The sequence below is a fragment of the Sardina pilchardus genome, chromosome 5 (genome assembly GCF_963854185.1).
Source record: "Sardina pilchardus chromosome 5, fSarPil1.1, whole genome shotgun sequence".
Taxonomy (NCBI): Eukaryota; Metazoa; Chordata; class Actinopteri; order Clupeiformes; family Clupeidae; genus Sardina; species Sardina pilchardus.
The window spans coordinates 5,092,769-5,108,219 of NC_084998.1; the positions used below are offsets into that span (position 1 = coordinate 5,092,769).

Sequence of the window (15,451 nt, forward strand, 5' to 3'; positions counted from 1 at the left end):
ATCTGAGATTTAGGAAGTTCAAATATGCTACCCTTTCTGCGAAACGTTTTAGATGTTTTATCATGTGTCATTTGAATACAGCCTTCAACAGTTTTAATACGGCAATTTAAACTAGCGGGTAGCGCTCTCTGGGGTGTTCTAGCATGAAGCTGATTATTTATCTGTTTCTTACCTCAACATTCCAATGATGGAGCTCGGCTGTAAGATATCTGTATAAAGCTCACTAATGCATAAAGACACTTTTGACCTGATCTGACCTAACTAAGTTCGATATGAGCTGATCTTGATGTCTTTGCCTCATGTTTTTGTGTTCAACACAAAATTCAGATGTTAATAAAGCATGCATGTAAACATCATTTTCTTTCTTGTTCTCTAAAAAATGCTGTATTTCTTTCTTGTGTTCCTTCTTGGTGCTGACATTGCTGCAGTTGCAAATATACTCTGGCGGGAGGAAGGTATGGATAAATGTTCCCTTGCCATTGGCATAATAAATGACTGTTTTGCTTTTATGCCTGTGGATTGTTCTCATGGTATTGCTGTAACTTACTGTAGGCACTCGTGTGCTCTCTCCGTTGAGTCTTTCCTTTCCCAGTGCCCATCTTCACTTGTGGGGATTGCCTTTTTCATATTGTTGTATCTGTTGGATTTCAAGAGCAATTGCTTGAATATATGAAGTAAATGAAATCCTTTCAGCTGGAAAATTTGCCAAAAGAAATGCGCAATTTTATCACACCCTTTATAAAAAAAAAAAAAAACAAGCCTGGGGTTCCTTGGTGTAAGTAATACAAAATTATCTTAAACCTTAGTGGGTAATTACACAGAACTCAAGTACTGATAAAACAAAGTTTTATGGAGCTCTGGGTGTCATTTCCATTCTCTCCAACTTTTTGTTTTGTTTTTTTTTGCCCGCTATTCTGCCCTTCCACGCATCAGGAGAGCCGAAACTGACGTGCGCTCGTTGGAGTTTGTGACAGCTAAACACATTAAGACATCTGTGTGTGCGGGATGTGTCTTAATACTTCACTAAGCACAGCGCTGGCGCCACGACGCCCGTGTATAACGCCACATATATTACAGGAGAGCGGCTGATTGGCTACCTGTTTGTGCTTTTCTGACAACGTGGCAACTCCGCTGCCCTCTCGTCGTGATGAAGTGTGGCATGTGTTCTAATTAGCGGGGATTCTCGGAGAGGTGATAGACGACGACGTGTTCTGATTTATCTTCAGCCCCTGTCTCAGACTGTCTTTTTGACGAGGGCGTTCACGTTGGGCTGTTGTTTTTTTTGTTCTCTTTTTTGAGTGCTCTGCTTTTGAGTTTGCTTGAAGAGGTGACATGTGTTCTTTTTTCTCCGTCGGTTCTCTCTGACAGGGCTGAGCGTGGGGAACATGTTCTACGTGTTCTCCGATGAAGGGGTGACCATACTGCAGCCCGGAGAGTGCGAGATACGCAGGCGCATAAAGCGCTCCGAGAGGATCGTGGCCAGCTACGTAAGTCCATCGGACATCCATGCTAGTATTCACTGGTATGGTACTGCTGCAACCTTAATTAACACCTTAGACATACAGTATTATGAGGAGATGTGAAATATTGTGAGGATATGTTGTTCACTATGTGGATCTCTTCTCAAAGACATGTGCATTAGCCCTGAATTAAATCTATTCAAATCCATTTATTTTCATTAGACAAAATTCAATTCGGTATAATTACGCTTCATTAAATTCAATTCACTTCAGCTCACTCATATATAATCTTGAGCAATGAGCTCTGCCTTCATATGCGGCAGTATTCCGGAGAGATGCGGTAGTGTGAAGCGTTAAGAGCCCTGGTGCAGTAGTTGGCCCTGGTGGATGGTGTAAAACACTGGGGGGATGCCCCCGTTGGGATTCTACCTTGGAGGTATTACGTCTCACAAGCTTGTGTAAGTGAATTTAGAGATCGATAGAAACTCAATAAGCCATGTGTTAGTGTGTTGATGCTGTTAGCTGCATTCTCCTGACCCATATGGTGTACAAGGGTGTAATCTGCCCTGAGACACATTGTCCTCTTAAAATGAACTCATCAATATCACTGAAATGAACCCCTTTAGAAATAAATGCCAAACTATTTAGACAATTTTCATATTTTTTTTGGTTTCTTTACTCTTCTATGACAGTAAAATAAGACATTTGAGCACATCGTATGGTGCTTTGAGAGACACAAAGGCTCTAAATACCGAATAATAAGTCTTCCATTCCCAAGGGAATCTTAATACTTGTCACACACAATATATTTTTTTTCTTATACCTGCAAGTCCACATGATTTGGAGAGATTTATCTAAAGGTCACCCTTCATGGTATGGTTGTGTGTGTCATGGCTGCCGTGCCACAAGAGCGTTAATGAGCGCGTGGTGCTTCCCTCTGACAGGAAGAGATGTGCCCCAAAAGCGAGGGCATCACCCCCCAGCACTGCGTCTGGGCGTCCGCCCTCAACGTCCGCGACAAGTACATCTACGCCACGCAGCCCCTCCACAACCGCCTGCTGATCATCGACACGCAAGCCCAGAAAGTCGTCCAGGTGCGGACTAATCCTCCTCCTCCTCCTCCTCCTCCTCCTCCTCCTCCTCCTCATAGAACACTGTCTTATCCTCAGAGATGTCAATCCGCACTCGAGTTTGTCATGTGCAAACGAAAAGCCTTTTAGCAAATACTGTGTGAGAGAGAAAAAGAGAGAGAGAGGGGGGGGGTGAAATGAGTCAGAGGGCAGAAGAAAAAACACTGTAAAGATTTAAATGCTCTCTCTCTCTCTCTCTCTCTCTCTCTCTCACGCTTTCTCACTCTCATATTTATTCATGATTTATCATTTCTTAATTTTATTGCAATATGTGTTGTTGTGCCACTACACTTTTATTGCACGGTGGAAGGCAGCAGTCATTCACATGCCTGATTTAATGGTTTATAAACTAGTTGATTGACAGTTACGGGGTCAAAAGCCAGCCCTACTGCATGGCATTAAGGCACGGCTGTCAGAGGCGCTGGCTGATCTGTGTAAAACAGATGGCTGTCTCACTGTTATTATTGCTATAAGCTCCTCTGCTTGACGTCACTGGAACTCTGTCTGTGTCCACCCTGCGCACACAGCTGCAAGAGCACGATTACTGCGGACTGTGGTGGCCATTTACTAGCACTGTGCCATGGGTACAGGGTACAGACTACAGTTTGACCCACTGTCTTTATTTCTCTCTCTCTCTCTCTCTCTCTCTCTCTCTCTCTCTCTCTCTCTGTATATGTGTGTGTGTGTGTGTGTGTGTGTGTGTGTGTGTGTGTGTGTGTGTGTGTGTGTGTGTGTGTGTGTGTGTGTCCTTGTCCTCCTCTATCACCTCTTAGGCAGTGGACACAGACCCAGTGCCTGTCAAGCTGTTCTATGACAAGTCCCACGACCAAGTCTGGGTACTGAGCTGGGGTGACCTGCAGAAGTCTCATCCCACATTGCAGGTACATGATGCATGCGTGCGTGTGTGTGTGTGTGTGTGTGTGTGTGTGTGTGTGTGTGTGTGTATGTGTGTGTGTGTGTGTGTGTGTGTGTGTGTGTGTGTGTGTGTGTGTGTGTGTGTGAGTGTGTGTATATGTGTGAGTCAGTGTTATGTAGTCATGTGTGTGTGTGTGTGTGTGTGAGAGAGAGTGTGTGTGTGTTTGTTTGTTTGAAAAATCTGTTTTCAAAATAGGCTTCAGTTGATGTGACTGAAGCCCGTAGGATGGAGATTTCTCCAGATGGGTGTGGAAATCCTAGGTAGGTGTGGATGGGTTTTACTCTGCCCAGGGACCACTGCTCCCGAGCCTGACTGCTGGGTAAACATGAGAACACAGCTTGAAGCCCTCCAACCCCCACCCCCCCCCCCACATCACCCCCCCATGAAAACAAGCACAGGAGAGCCGAGCGGACGCCCATCCACACGGTGCATAATGGCTAAATTGTCGTGGGAGAGAGTGACAGACACAACATTCATTACCCACTCTCCTTTCAGAGGAGAGAGAAAAAGAGAGAGAGAGAGAGAGAGAGAGAGAGAGAGAGAGAGAGAGAGAGAGAGAGAAAGAGAGAATCCCATTAGGGCCGGCGCGAGAGGTGTGCAGCCTGTGAGCTCATTGCGGCGGAGGCCCCGTCTTATTAGCAGGGGAATGTATCGCCGCCACTGTCAGGTATCTGTTCCCGGCGCCATCCTAATGTGTTTCGCTCCAGACCGCTCAAGTGTGACGCTCTGCTCCGCACCGCACCGCACCGAGCCGCACCGAGCCGAGCCCGGCGAGCGAGAGAGAGAGAGAGAAAAGGAGCTGCCGCCACCACCGCTAGCACTCCCGCAAACGCCACCGCCACCGCCGCACCGCCCTCGTCGAAGAAGAGAAGTGATTATACCACTCGCTTTTAATTTCTCTCCTGAAAAGCGGCGGTAAGAAATCCCTCCTGCGTACCTTTGGCACATTAAGACGGCCCCCGTTCAGCGGCGGCCTCTCGCACATCTCATTTCCTGCCGAATACTCCACCGTAATGAATAATTACCGCTGGCGCACGAATCCCTCAAAAAAATGCTAGAAAGCAATTTTGGGGAAGCCACATATTAGAGCAGAGGGCGCATGGATCACACCACAAATAAATGGCTTGATAATGCCATTATCATTTGGAGAAGGCCGTAATTGACCTGCGCAGCGGAGATTCAGCCTCGCCACGGGCTAGTGGGCGGTTCTGAGGAGCGGACGCATCAAATACCTCTTCATTTTAATCGCTCGATGTGTAAACGCTCGGAATGTGATTGTCAATTCATTAGATTAAACAAATGAAAAGAGGAGGGGGGGTGGGGGTGGGGTGGTGAACTTGGGGGGGCTAAAGCCTTTCCTTTCCTTTCCTCGCCTACTGCCGCAGCTTCTGGCTAGTGAGTGGCCCTTTACTGTTTGGATAAGGAGGAGGATGAGTGGGGAAAGTTTACTCTCCTTATCGGCCTGGCACGCCAAACAGCATCCGTTTGTTATTTCAAGAGATGAGTCCCCGGGAGACTAAATGACGGCTCTGAAAAGGCAAGGCGAGCGAGTCGCGAGCGCTGCGATCTGTTTACCGTGCGACGCCCGGCGTCCCCGACGCTATGACTAATTCATCGGAACAGCGCAGGGGCAGGCGGTATCGTCGGGTTCAAGAGCTCGCACTTCACCGCAAAACACTCGGCCTCTTACAAATGGTGATATTGATACCACTGTTATGTGCGGCTGCGAGCTGCCATCGTCTGCTCTGAAACAAGCCCCGCCGTCAGACCCCCGTGTGAGCCGAAGCTTAAAAACGCACACAAAAAAAAGCTTAACTTGACGGATGGCGGGCGGGCGGGCGTGTGGCTCGTCTACAGGGACCCGCGCGACTCGCTCAGACGGCATTAGAAGTGTTTGGGGTTCTGGCGGCGTGTAGAGCTGCACTGCGGCTACAGCGGGGCCACAGCACGGCCGCCCCGGAGCCTTTAAGAAGAGCTCTTGGGTGGAACCATGAAGGAACGCCGCCCCGGAGCCTTTAAGAAGAGCTCTTGGGTGGAACCATGAAGGAGACGCGGCCCCGGAGCCTTTAAGAACAGCTCTTGGGTGGAACCATGAAGGAACGCCGCCCCGGAGCCTTTAAGAAGAGCTCTTGGGTGGAACCATGAAGGAGACGCGGCCCCGGAGCCTTTAAGAACAGCTCTTGGGTGGAACCATGAAGGAGACGCCGCCGCCGCCGAAAAAAAAGATCCATCAAAAGAGAAGCGTCTCCTCGGGCGCCGCGAGGCCTGCGCTTTCAGGATCTCTCATCTAGAAGCGTTTAAAAGGCAAACCTAAACGCCGCTCCCCTGTGACCCGTGGTTTTGTACCGTTTTACATTTTTTTATTTCCTAAAACCTAAAAGGGCGGCTGATCTGCTCTCTCTGTCTCCCCGAGCTGTGCTGTGTGCGCGTTAATGAGAGCAAAACGCCGCGGACCTCTCGCCCCGCTTGGCGAAGGCTGTCTGATGAATGGGCCTGGCAGCGCCCACGTAAACAGCACAGCAGTCCTTGGCACTGCCTAAACAATGTCAGGTGTGTGATTAAGTGTCTGTCATCTGTGTGCGTGCGCGCGCGCGCGTGTGTGTGTGCGTGTGTGTGTGTGTGTGTGTATGTGTGTGTGTGTGTGTGTGTGTGTGTGTGTGTGTGTGTGTGTGTGTGTGTGTGTGTGCGTGCGCGCGTGTGTGTGTGTGTGTGTGTGTGAAGAGGGGTGGGGGAGGTTGGGGTTGGAGGAGGCCCCTGTCAGGCTCTTCCGATGCGCCGGGGCCGAGATAAATCGAGGCAGACGGAGGCACGTGAGCCAACGTCATTTGGCAGATAACGTCCACTCACGGACACCGCGCCGTATTAGCCTCTCGCAAAGGCTGAGCTGTAGTCGTTGTGCGCGACCGTAAATAAATCTGCCCATATCTGCAGGTAATATGTAGGGAGTATGTAAATATGTGTGTACTTATCTCGCATTGGGAGTCACCTGTGGTGCTCGGTGTCGAGAACACTTTGACTTTGCCGCTGCGCTGTTGACTGTAGGAGGTGTCGCTAACGCTATTTTTACTCTGTTTCTTCTCCGGGCACACACACACACACACACACACACACACACACACACACACACACACACACACACACGTGCAGGTGATCTCCCAGGCGAGCGTGGGCGAGGTGCATCGCGTGGTCCGAACGCCGTTCCAGAGGGTGGACGACTTCTTCCTGCCGCCGACCAACCTCATCATCACGCACGTCAGGTACGAGGCGTCGCTCCGATGACCTCCCACCCCACACCCCCCGGCGGCCGCAATCCCGCCACGCCGTGGAAAATGAGCAAATTACGGCCGTAATGACAAATCTTAATGTACTTTAATGACGAGAGAAAGCAATTAACCTCTCCCGTTGACCTCTTATCGTCTCCAGGTTCGGCTTTGTCTTCTTAAAATCTGAACCCGCCGTGCACAAGATTGACCTGGAGACCTTCCACCGCGTCAAGAGCATCAGCCTGAAGAACTACAGCTGCGTGCCGGTCAGCATGGCCTACACACACCTGAGTGGCTACTACTTCGTCCAGTGCCAGGGCCGCGACCGCGACCGCAGCGGCGGCGCCATGCCGCAGCTCCTCATCGACAGCGTGACGGACACGGTGGTGGGTCATAATCTGGACGTGTCCGGCCGGCCCTACGTGTCGCCGGACGGCCGCTACGTGGTCACCCCGGACGAGCGCAGCGGCAAGATCCGCGTGCAGACGGTGTCCTTCCGCGGCGAGCTGCGGCTGAGCCAGGAGCTGGACGCCGACATGCGCGTCTCCGACCTGGTCTTCCAGCCGTCCTTCGCCGAGTCCAACCGGTACGCGGCCGTGGCCTCCTCGGCGTCCGGTGCCAGCCTGCTGTTCTCCGACCTGTCCGCGGGCGGGAGCGTGCTCCTGGGGGGGCTCAAGGGGCCGCTGCCCCCCCACAGCTGGCCCTGGAGCCGGGCCAACCGCGCGGTGGCGTCCAGCGGCCTGTTCGGACAGTTCCTGGTCACGCCGTCGGCCGAGTCGCTGTTCGTGCTCAACGGCAAGACGAGCAGCTTGCACTGCGAGGTGTCAGACGTGAAGCGCGGCAACACGCTGGTGTGGGTGGGGGAGGTATGAGCGCAGCAGCCTGGAGCACCAGCGGTCAGCCTGGACTACTGAACACTGTTACGAGATCGGAGAGGACTCAACCCCCCCCCAGGACTGAGCGCAATGAAAGACCACCTGTGTGTGTGTGTGTGTGTGTGTGTGTGTGTGTGTGTGTGTCTGTCTGTGTGTGTATGTGTGAGTGTGTCTGTGTGCTTGTGTGTTTGTGTGTATGTGTGTGTGTATGGGTGTGTGTGTGTGTGTGTGTGTGTGAGAGAGAGAGAGAGAGTGAAAGAGAGAGAGAGAGAGAGGGAGAGAGAAAGGGAGTGTGTATGTGTGTGTTTGTGTGTGTCTGGGTTACTGTTGTAAAAGTACACAAACATAAAAAATGTAGACTAATCGAAACAAAAAAAGAGTAAGCATTAAGAAATCCTGTAATGATCTTTCTACTGGGAGAGGGTGAGCCTGTGTTCTTCAGTGCAACAGTGATCCATGCGCACTCCAATAACAAGAAATGTACATTATTGCACTTCCTCGTGACACAGCCGAAAACCGTTCGTTGCAAGAGAGAGAGAGAGAGAGAGAGGGAGAGGGTAGCTACCGTCGTCGATGACATTTTTTGAAAAATTAACTATGCACAATGCTCACTTTTTTGTCTTAAAGCTGTTTGGTTTCCAGATGTCTGTCCCTCACCCCGTGCTGCAACTTAGTCACTATACTGTGTAAGAAAACCTGTCCGTCCGCCACACGAGTCTGCAGTCCTGTTCTTTTAACGTCATGGCCTTCAGTTGTCCTTTTGCACACGTTCATGGTAGCGACCGGTTCCTCTGCGTATATATCTCCTGTCTCCAGTTCCGTGCTCTCTTAGTTACATTGACATTCCAAAGACGAGCCTCACCCCCCGTCATTAGTAGGCTATACGAGCACCAAATGAGCCAGACGTAAGCATGTAAACGTTTTTTTGATTGTTTTTCTTCCTCTGTGATCTCGTTTTTTTTTAGGGGGGAGATTGTACTTCACACAAAACTTGTATGATCTAAGTAATCCTCTAAAGTGATCAAAGGTATTTTGTCGGATCGAGACAGAGTGTGTAATTCCGAATCCACTTTGTCTGAAGTAGTTTAGCTTGTGCGCGTGTGTGTGCGCTCTCGTGTGTGTGTGTGTGTGTGTGTGTGTGTGTGTGTGTATAGGAGCCAAGCTACTTAAAGGGACGTGTGGTGGTGTAAAACGTTGGCGCTGAAACCCTCCAGTGGCATTAGACAACAGAGCTCTCAGCCAAGGGGTTTAAGCCTCCTTAGCAATGTGCCGACCCCTGATGTCTAGGTCGCCCATTTGAGCCGGGAACGGGGCACCCAACACAGAATACATCTTCTCTGTAGTATGAATGAAGAAATGGATGAGTGTGAGTGAGTGAATGAATGAATGAATAGATGAATGAATGAATGAATGAATGAATGAATGAATGAATGAATGAATGAAATGATTGTGTCACTCATTTCCACCTGCACCCCTTCCCCCTTTCATAGTCTTCTCTTTTCCACAACACATCCGTTAAAAAGAACTGCGCAGCCCCTATTCATGTGAAGGGACATGTGTGGAACACAGTGCACTGCTTCTGTCTGGGGTATAATGAAGATTCATCATGTTGAGAGCTGATGTAGAGGCACACAGAAAGCCTTATGGTGTGTTTGACTTGTCATGTCAAAGTAAAAGGACATTTTCAATAATAACAATTTACATAATGTGCTGATGACTCAAACACACCTCCTGCCTATGTGACTCAGCCCATCCTTAGAGACCACAGATCCGGCAACATGTCACGCAACCACAGACATCTATGGCCCAGCCTCTGTAGGAAAAACATTGGGTGTTGTTGCACGAAGTCAAGCATTTAAAATGGTCAACACAATGAGCGCTTTTTCTCCAATCTGGCTCACAGTGTTTGACTATCAAAGAGTCACTCTACAATTTAAGCCTGACCTTCTGTTGACCTCTGCATACTGAATAATGCCATATAATACGTATAATTATGTTTAAGTAAATGAAAGATATTTTCTTCTCATCTTATCTTATAGCTAACGTACCAAAATGAAAAGGATTTGTGGTATGTGCGGTATAATGGAATCAGACTTAAGCTCCAATCTGTTAGATTACTGTAATCATTTTTAGACAGCACTACAGGTGGGAATCTCTCTGTTGCAACCTGTTTCCGTTAAATGTTATAATGAGACAGCATTTATCTTAATGTGATCTTACTTTGCCACATTTGTAGACTTAAAGCCGATATAGCTAAAACCCACACCGCATTGTGTGTGTCCCTGACCATATTAAGTGTAGTTCAAATGATGATATGAAAATGCCTCCTTGCACTGAGAGAGCAGCTAATAATTTGCCATAGTTTTGACCCTGAGTGAGTAGTCAGTCAGTCCTTAGATAGACTTGAGTAAGGGCACCCAAAAGATTGATCTTACTGTCAAATCCTTCAACTGCTAATTCTCATTAGACAGAGAACCCATACTACACAGTGTGTTGAAACATGACAAAGCCAAGCTGTTAAAAGTGCTATGTGGACTACTGTTGAGGCGCAGAGCCTTCTCACTTCCTGCTCCCTGGAGACGCTGGCTGAAGGTGACTTGGAGAGCCGGAGCTTTTAGGTTGCCGAGGCTGAGTCCCGAGGTGAGAGGGGAAGCCCTGAGAGGGACAGAGACGCCACGCCGCTCAAGCAGACTATTCCGGAATAAATATTTATATGAGATGTGATGAGAATGGGATGAGTCCCACTCGTGTTTGCGTCGGATAGATTTGCTTTCCGGAAGCATCCCATTCCTGATGTCCTAGTTGCAGAGGTCAGATCTTTTTTTTTTTTTTCCTTTTGCATTCCGAACAGTCTCCCGTGTTCCGTGTTTTCCGAGACAGGTAGATCAAGGGGTCCGCTGCTTACCTGAATGTGTTCATGTGTAAACATTAGAGTCACTGTTTTAGATAAATTGTTCTTGTTAGAACACAATAAAAACGATAAATGTACAGATTTTATTCATGAGTTGTGTGTGTTCTGGTTAATGAGGGAAATGTTTTGTTTAAAAACAACAATAAACTCCATTAATCGTGCAGCTGTGTCACACCATAAATTACTTTCTAAGCGACACATGAATATTCCGGTAGAAAGTGTTACCAAGCAGATAAAATTGAATGTGGATACTAAACCCAGCCAACCATGAAATGAAATCCCATCAGCTACTCTTGAAACACTCCTTTGCTTTTTAAGTCATATTCCGTGTGTGTCACGGACCGAGCCCCGTTGTACATTGCCTGCGATCCTGTCACAATGTGCATACAACAGACATCAGTCCTTTAATTATATTATATGAAATATTACAACACAAACACATACAGTATATACAGAGAGAGAGAGAGAGAGAGACGGCTCTGACAGTTTTGCATACTTTTCAGTTACATTTGACTGTGCTCTCATTTGTCATCATCCATGCTGAGGTCTGTGTGAAGGCCAAGCTTTTTCTGGTGTAATGAGACACGGTAGGAGCCGGTTCTGGATGACAAATGACTGCGCACGATGATGAACACGGCTCCACTTCATTTTTTAAAAAATTCACCTGAATATCACGCTGAAAAGAAGTCTTCTCAAGGCCCACGCATAACGCAAGTAAACAGACAAAACGCAAAACATGACCTCTGGGTCAGCTGCCTGAGTATGTGCGAGATTCTACACACTCGATAACTCAATGTGCTCTGACAGAGGGCATAGTACTGCAGTTCTTATTCAAAAATACACTTTATTTGCTAGTTGTGCTGGTCTCACAGAGATCATAGAAATACGGAAATTACTATTTAGTCAAAATGCTTCAAATTTATCATCTCAAGTGTTTTTCCTGACATCAAATCTTACAATCTAATTTAATTCAGTGGGTGTGGTATAAGACAAATCACAGACGATTTGGCTCTGCAGTGGCAACATGCATTTAAAAAATACTTCAAAAACATCAGTATACATTCATGTACTGCATAGGCTTACATGTGTCTTGAGATTTTGGAACATCATTTATGGTTTAACGCTGCAGTTAAGTAGGGACCTTCTTTCCGTTTACCCCTGTCCTTTCTCCAGTAACACCTAGGACCTAAACCTCCACAGCCTAGCGGTGGCACTGATCTGCAGAAGGTCATTCTTTTGAGTTAGAACCAAATAGTGTATAGTCGTGTACAGTTTTTCACTTTGGACAAACGGTGTCCAAGCCACGTGTGGCCACTGTCTCAGCTGGGGCCCAGAGCAAGTGCTTGTTTGTAAATGTGTCCTTTAAAAAGGCTTTTGTTTTGCTCTCTGTGCGCTGATCTATCTCTATGCAACACATCGTCACCACCGAGGCAATAACTGTTCATAAGCGTGAACTCCATAGGTAGCATCTGCCTTTTCTACAAAGTGTTTTTGTTTCAGTGCAAAACCAGTTGTTGATACCTCAGTTTAAGAATAGTTAGAAAAATCTCCACCAAAATCTCCATCATGAAATCATTAATTGTCCAAATGTTTCGAAATCAAGGAATGCCAGAAAAAAATATAAATGTGACATGGTCGGCATCTTACTTGTCAGTGCTTGGCTATAAAAAAAAAAAAAAACACCATTTCCCTCACTTGCAAGACTTCTCTGGTTTTATCAAATTACTTTCCTACCCTTGTACAGTAAACTAAGTCACATGAACAGTTTTGATGTTTCAAGGATAGAATGAACTACTTGCTTACTGAATATTACCCTTGAATATTCCCATTCTAATGCCCTTACCTCTCTCCTAACCAACCCCTGGTGTTGTAGAATTTATTGTATAGATGACTTCCAAAAAATAATTATATTGTATGGTACGGTGTTTCCAACAGTGTCTCTTTTATCTCCTCAAATTTTACAATAAAATATCAAATAGACTGTCTACTATTCTTTCTTCTACCTGTGTTACAGTACATGAATCCCCATGATAATGCAGAGGTAGCATACTGCAATTCTCTATGCAATAAGATACAATTGATGAAAAAAATAGACCAAAGGTTATATAGACACTAGATTCAGTACAGAGAAGGCAAATATAGACACAATATAACCAGAGGCCACAGGCATAATTTGGTGTGATCATATCAGCATAAACCAGCCTGAGGGTAAACTTAATTCACAACTCTTTAACTTGTGTAGTTCATCATTAAGTTTCAGTTATCAGCAGTGACCAATAGGAGACGTGCAGAGGCATTATTCCTCTGCTGTGCCTCTGGCGTTTCAGCTCTTTTATGATATAAAGATGAGGAAACGGACTTAATGACTTCCTGACAAGCTAGACATATTACCTACACACACCTCAAGTACTTAAAACAGGGACTCCTGTACTTTATTTAAAACTATTCAAAGATCAACGTGGCAAGTGTTCCCAAATGTCACATGTTTATTTTTTTAAATCCCACATTGTGTTGTCATGCCGTGCCATTTCTGAGCTCCAATACCTGGTCTGATATGAATCAGTCTGAGTCATCTTCAGGGCAGTGGACGTAGTGGTGTCGCTCAGGGGCCATCATCTGCAATCATGGCTGCTGTTGTTTACAGGGTCAGAACTCATAGCCATTACTCACAGAGCAAGAGAGAGATGTGATGAATTATGGGCTAGTGTTGCCAGTGGCGTTTTACCTCTGGCCTGATTGACACATACTGTCAGGGCTCATCAAGGTCTGAGTGAGGGCCTTGAGTTTATATTCCTCACCGCTGGAACATCTCCAGACAAAGAGCTGAGGACAAGTGTCAGTATATTTTAGCCACCGCCTGCCGCACCTACTGTAGCACACATATACAAGAACATATCTAGTTAGTTACTATATGTCATGTTGTCTAATCTGATTCAGTTATGGCTTAATTACAGCTCACAAAGGCACTCTATTGCAAAATATACAATGATCTGATTTTGACGGTAACAGTAACAGAAATACTGTGTATTCTCAAACTATTCCACTGTTTGTGTCTCATTTAACTAACACACCAACATTTTCTTCTGAACAGGGCATGTCTTTACATGCTACAGAGGCAAGAATCTATGTTATGAATTATGACGTGGAATAACGTAAGGTTTGCCTTTGGAGAGAGATGCAAGTACAAAACTGTTGAATTCTAAGTGAAACAATGTGCTAATATATATTTAAGCATGAATTCCACTGTCAAGAGTTTACATATGAAAATGAGACGTGTGTACTCAGCTCAAGTCCGGGTCACCTCTGGGTGTGGCCTTGCTCTCCATCTTGGTCGGTCAGTTCAAACTGACTTCTGATATCATTGACGTTCGATGTTCTCATTATAAACTGCTCACAAAAAGTAAGGAAACTTGACTTTGGCCCATTATATCTCCCCTTTAGTAATACCAACCAGTAAAGTGTTTCATATCATTTTTATCGTTGATTTGTCACCTTTACAATGAGGTAAAGAGATGTAAGCATAGGGCAATCATGGAATGAGCAATACAGCCAAATGTCTGAGTAGTGCCAACCAAAAATGTGCCAAAATGGCCAGTAATAGGGTTCTGCTGCCAGACATCTCGTTTTGGGCTTCAAGTGCTACCAGGTGAGTTTAGATACCGGGATGAGATTCTGGAGCCAGTGGCAATTCCATATCTCCAGAATATGGGACCAAATGCCATCCTCCAGGATGACAACGCTCGCCCCCATAGAGCTGGGATCATCAGAGAGTACCTCCAGAATTTGGGAGTGGAGAGGATGGAATGGCCTGCCGTGACGTGAGTCCAGACCTCAACCAAATTGAACACTTGTGGGATCAGCTTGGGCGTGATGTACGTGCCAGTCACCAACAGAACCAGGTTGGCTGACTTAACAGATCCTTATCGAGGAATGGAATGCCATCCCACAGCAGAATGTAGCCAGGTTGGTGACCAGCGTGAGAAGAAGGTGCCAAGCTGTTGTGGCTGCATATGGATCCTCTACACGCTACTGAGGACCCTGACACTGAGTATAAAATGAACGAATGCATGCCTAACATGTTTTGTTTTCCTCATTTCTGTGGGAGAGTGCAATCGTCAATGCTTGAACTAACAAAGGTGAATTCCAACAGCATTAACAGGCCATTTTGGCACATTTTTCGTTGGCACTACTTACACGTTTGCTTGTGTTGCTCATTCCATGGGAGCCCAATGCTTACAAGCTGTACCTCATTGTAAAGGTGACTAATAAACGATGAAAATGACATAAACACTTTAGTGATTGGTATTATTAAAGTGGAGATATAATGGGCCAAAGTCAAGTTTCCTTACTTTTTCCCAAACAGTGGTTAGATGATTCGACTTAGCCAGAGTCCGTTAGACGGTAAAAGGGCTCCGCTTTTTTTTGGCACGTTGCGTGACTGTAAGTGCGTGTGTCACTTCCTGTTATCAGTGTCTCACTAGAGGTGACCGATCCTGCTCTCTCCCCGCCTTGTCATTCTATCTCTTGATCTCACCGTGTTGTTTACTGTACATCAACCTTTCGGGGACAAGCACCATAAAGACGGTAAATGACTTGCACATACACACCGCTGTCCATGGTACTGAACGTGTGTATCCCAGGGTTAGCCTAAATCATAACCGATGCTGCTAGCTCGTCCCTTTACTCTGCCATCACTAATGTTTCATGTTAGCTTCAAACTCACAGGGTGCATCTATTAAACTTCTACCTGGCTGTTATTCCACACTAGTAGTGTTGCTAGTAGTTTTCCCCCACGGTCTGTCATTTTGCTACTTTGTTTTATTTACTGGGTTTGTGTGAACTTACTGGGATTTAAAGGAGAAACCTACCTTAATACACAAGAAAAGAAACATCCTA

General features: G+C 46.5%; 1 protein-coding gene across 1 annotated transcript in view; it reads left to right on the top strand.

Annotated features, from left to right (window-relative positions):
- The window catches only part of fstl4 (follistatin-like 4), a 114,993-nt gene extending 107,226 nt beyond the window's left edge, over positions 1–7,767 (top strand). Inside the window, exons 10-15 of the mRNA XM_062535820.1 lie at positions 429–455; positions 1,369–1,487; positions 2,405–2,554; positions 3,364–3,471; positions 6,654–6,763; positions 6,930–7,767. Coding sequence (XP_062391804.1) covers positions 429–455; positions 1,369–1,487; positions 2,405–2,554; positions 3,364–3,471; positions 6,654–6,763; positions 6,930–7,641 — 1,226 coding nt within the window. The 3' untranslated portion in view covers positions 7,642–7,767. The remainder of the gene's footprint in view (positions 1–428; positions 456–1,368; positions 1,488–2,404; positions 2,555–3,363; positions 3,472–6,653; positions 6,764–6,929) is intronic.
- Positions 7,768–15,451: the final 7,684 nt, after the last annotated feature.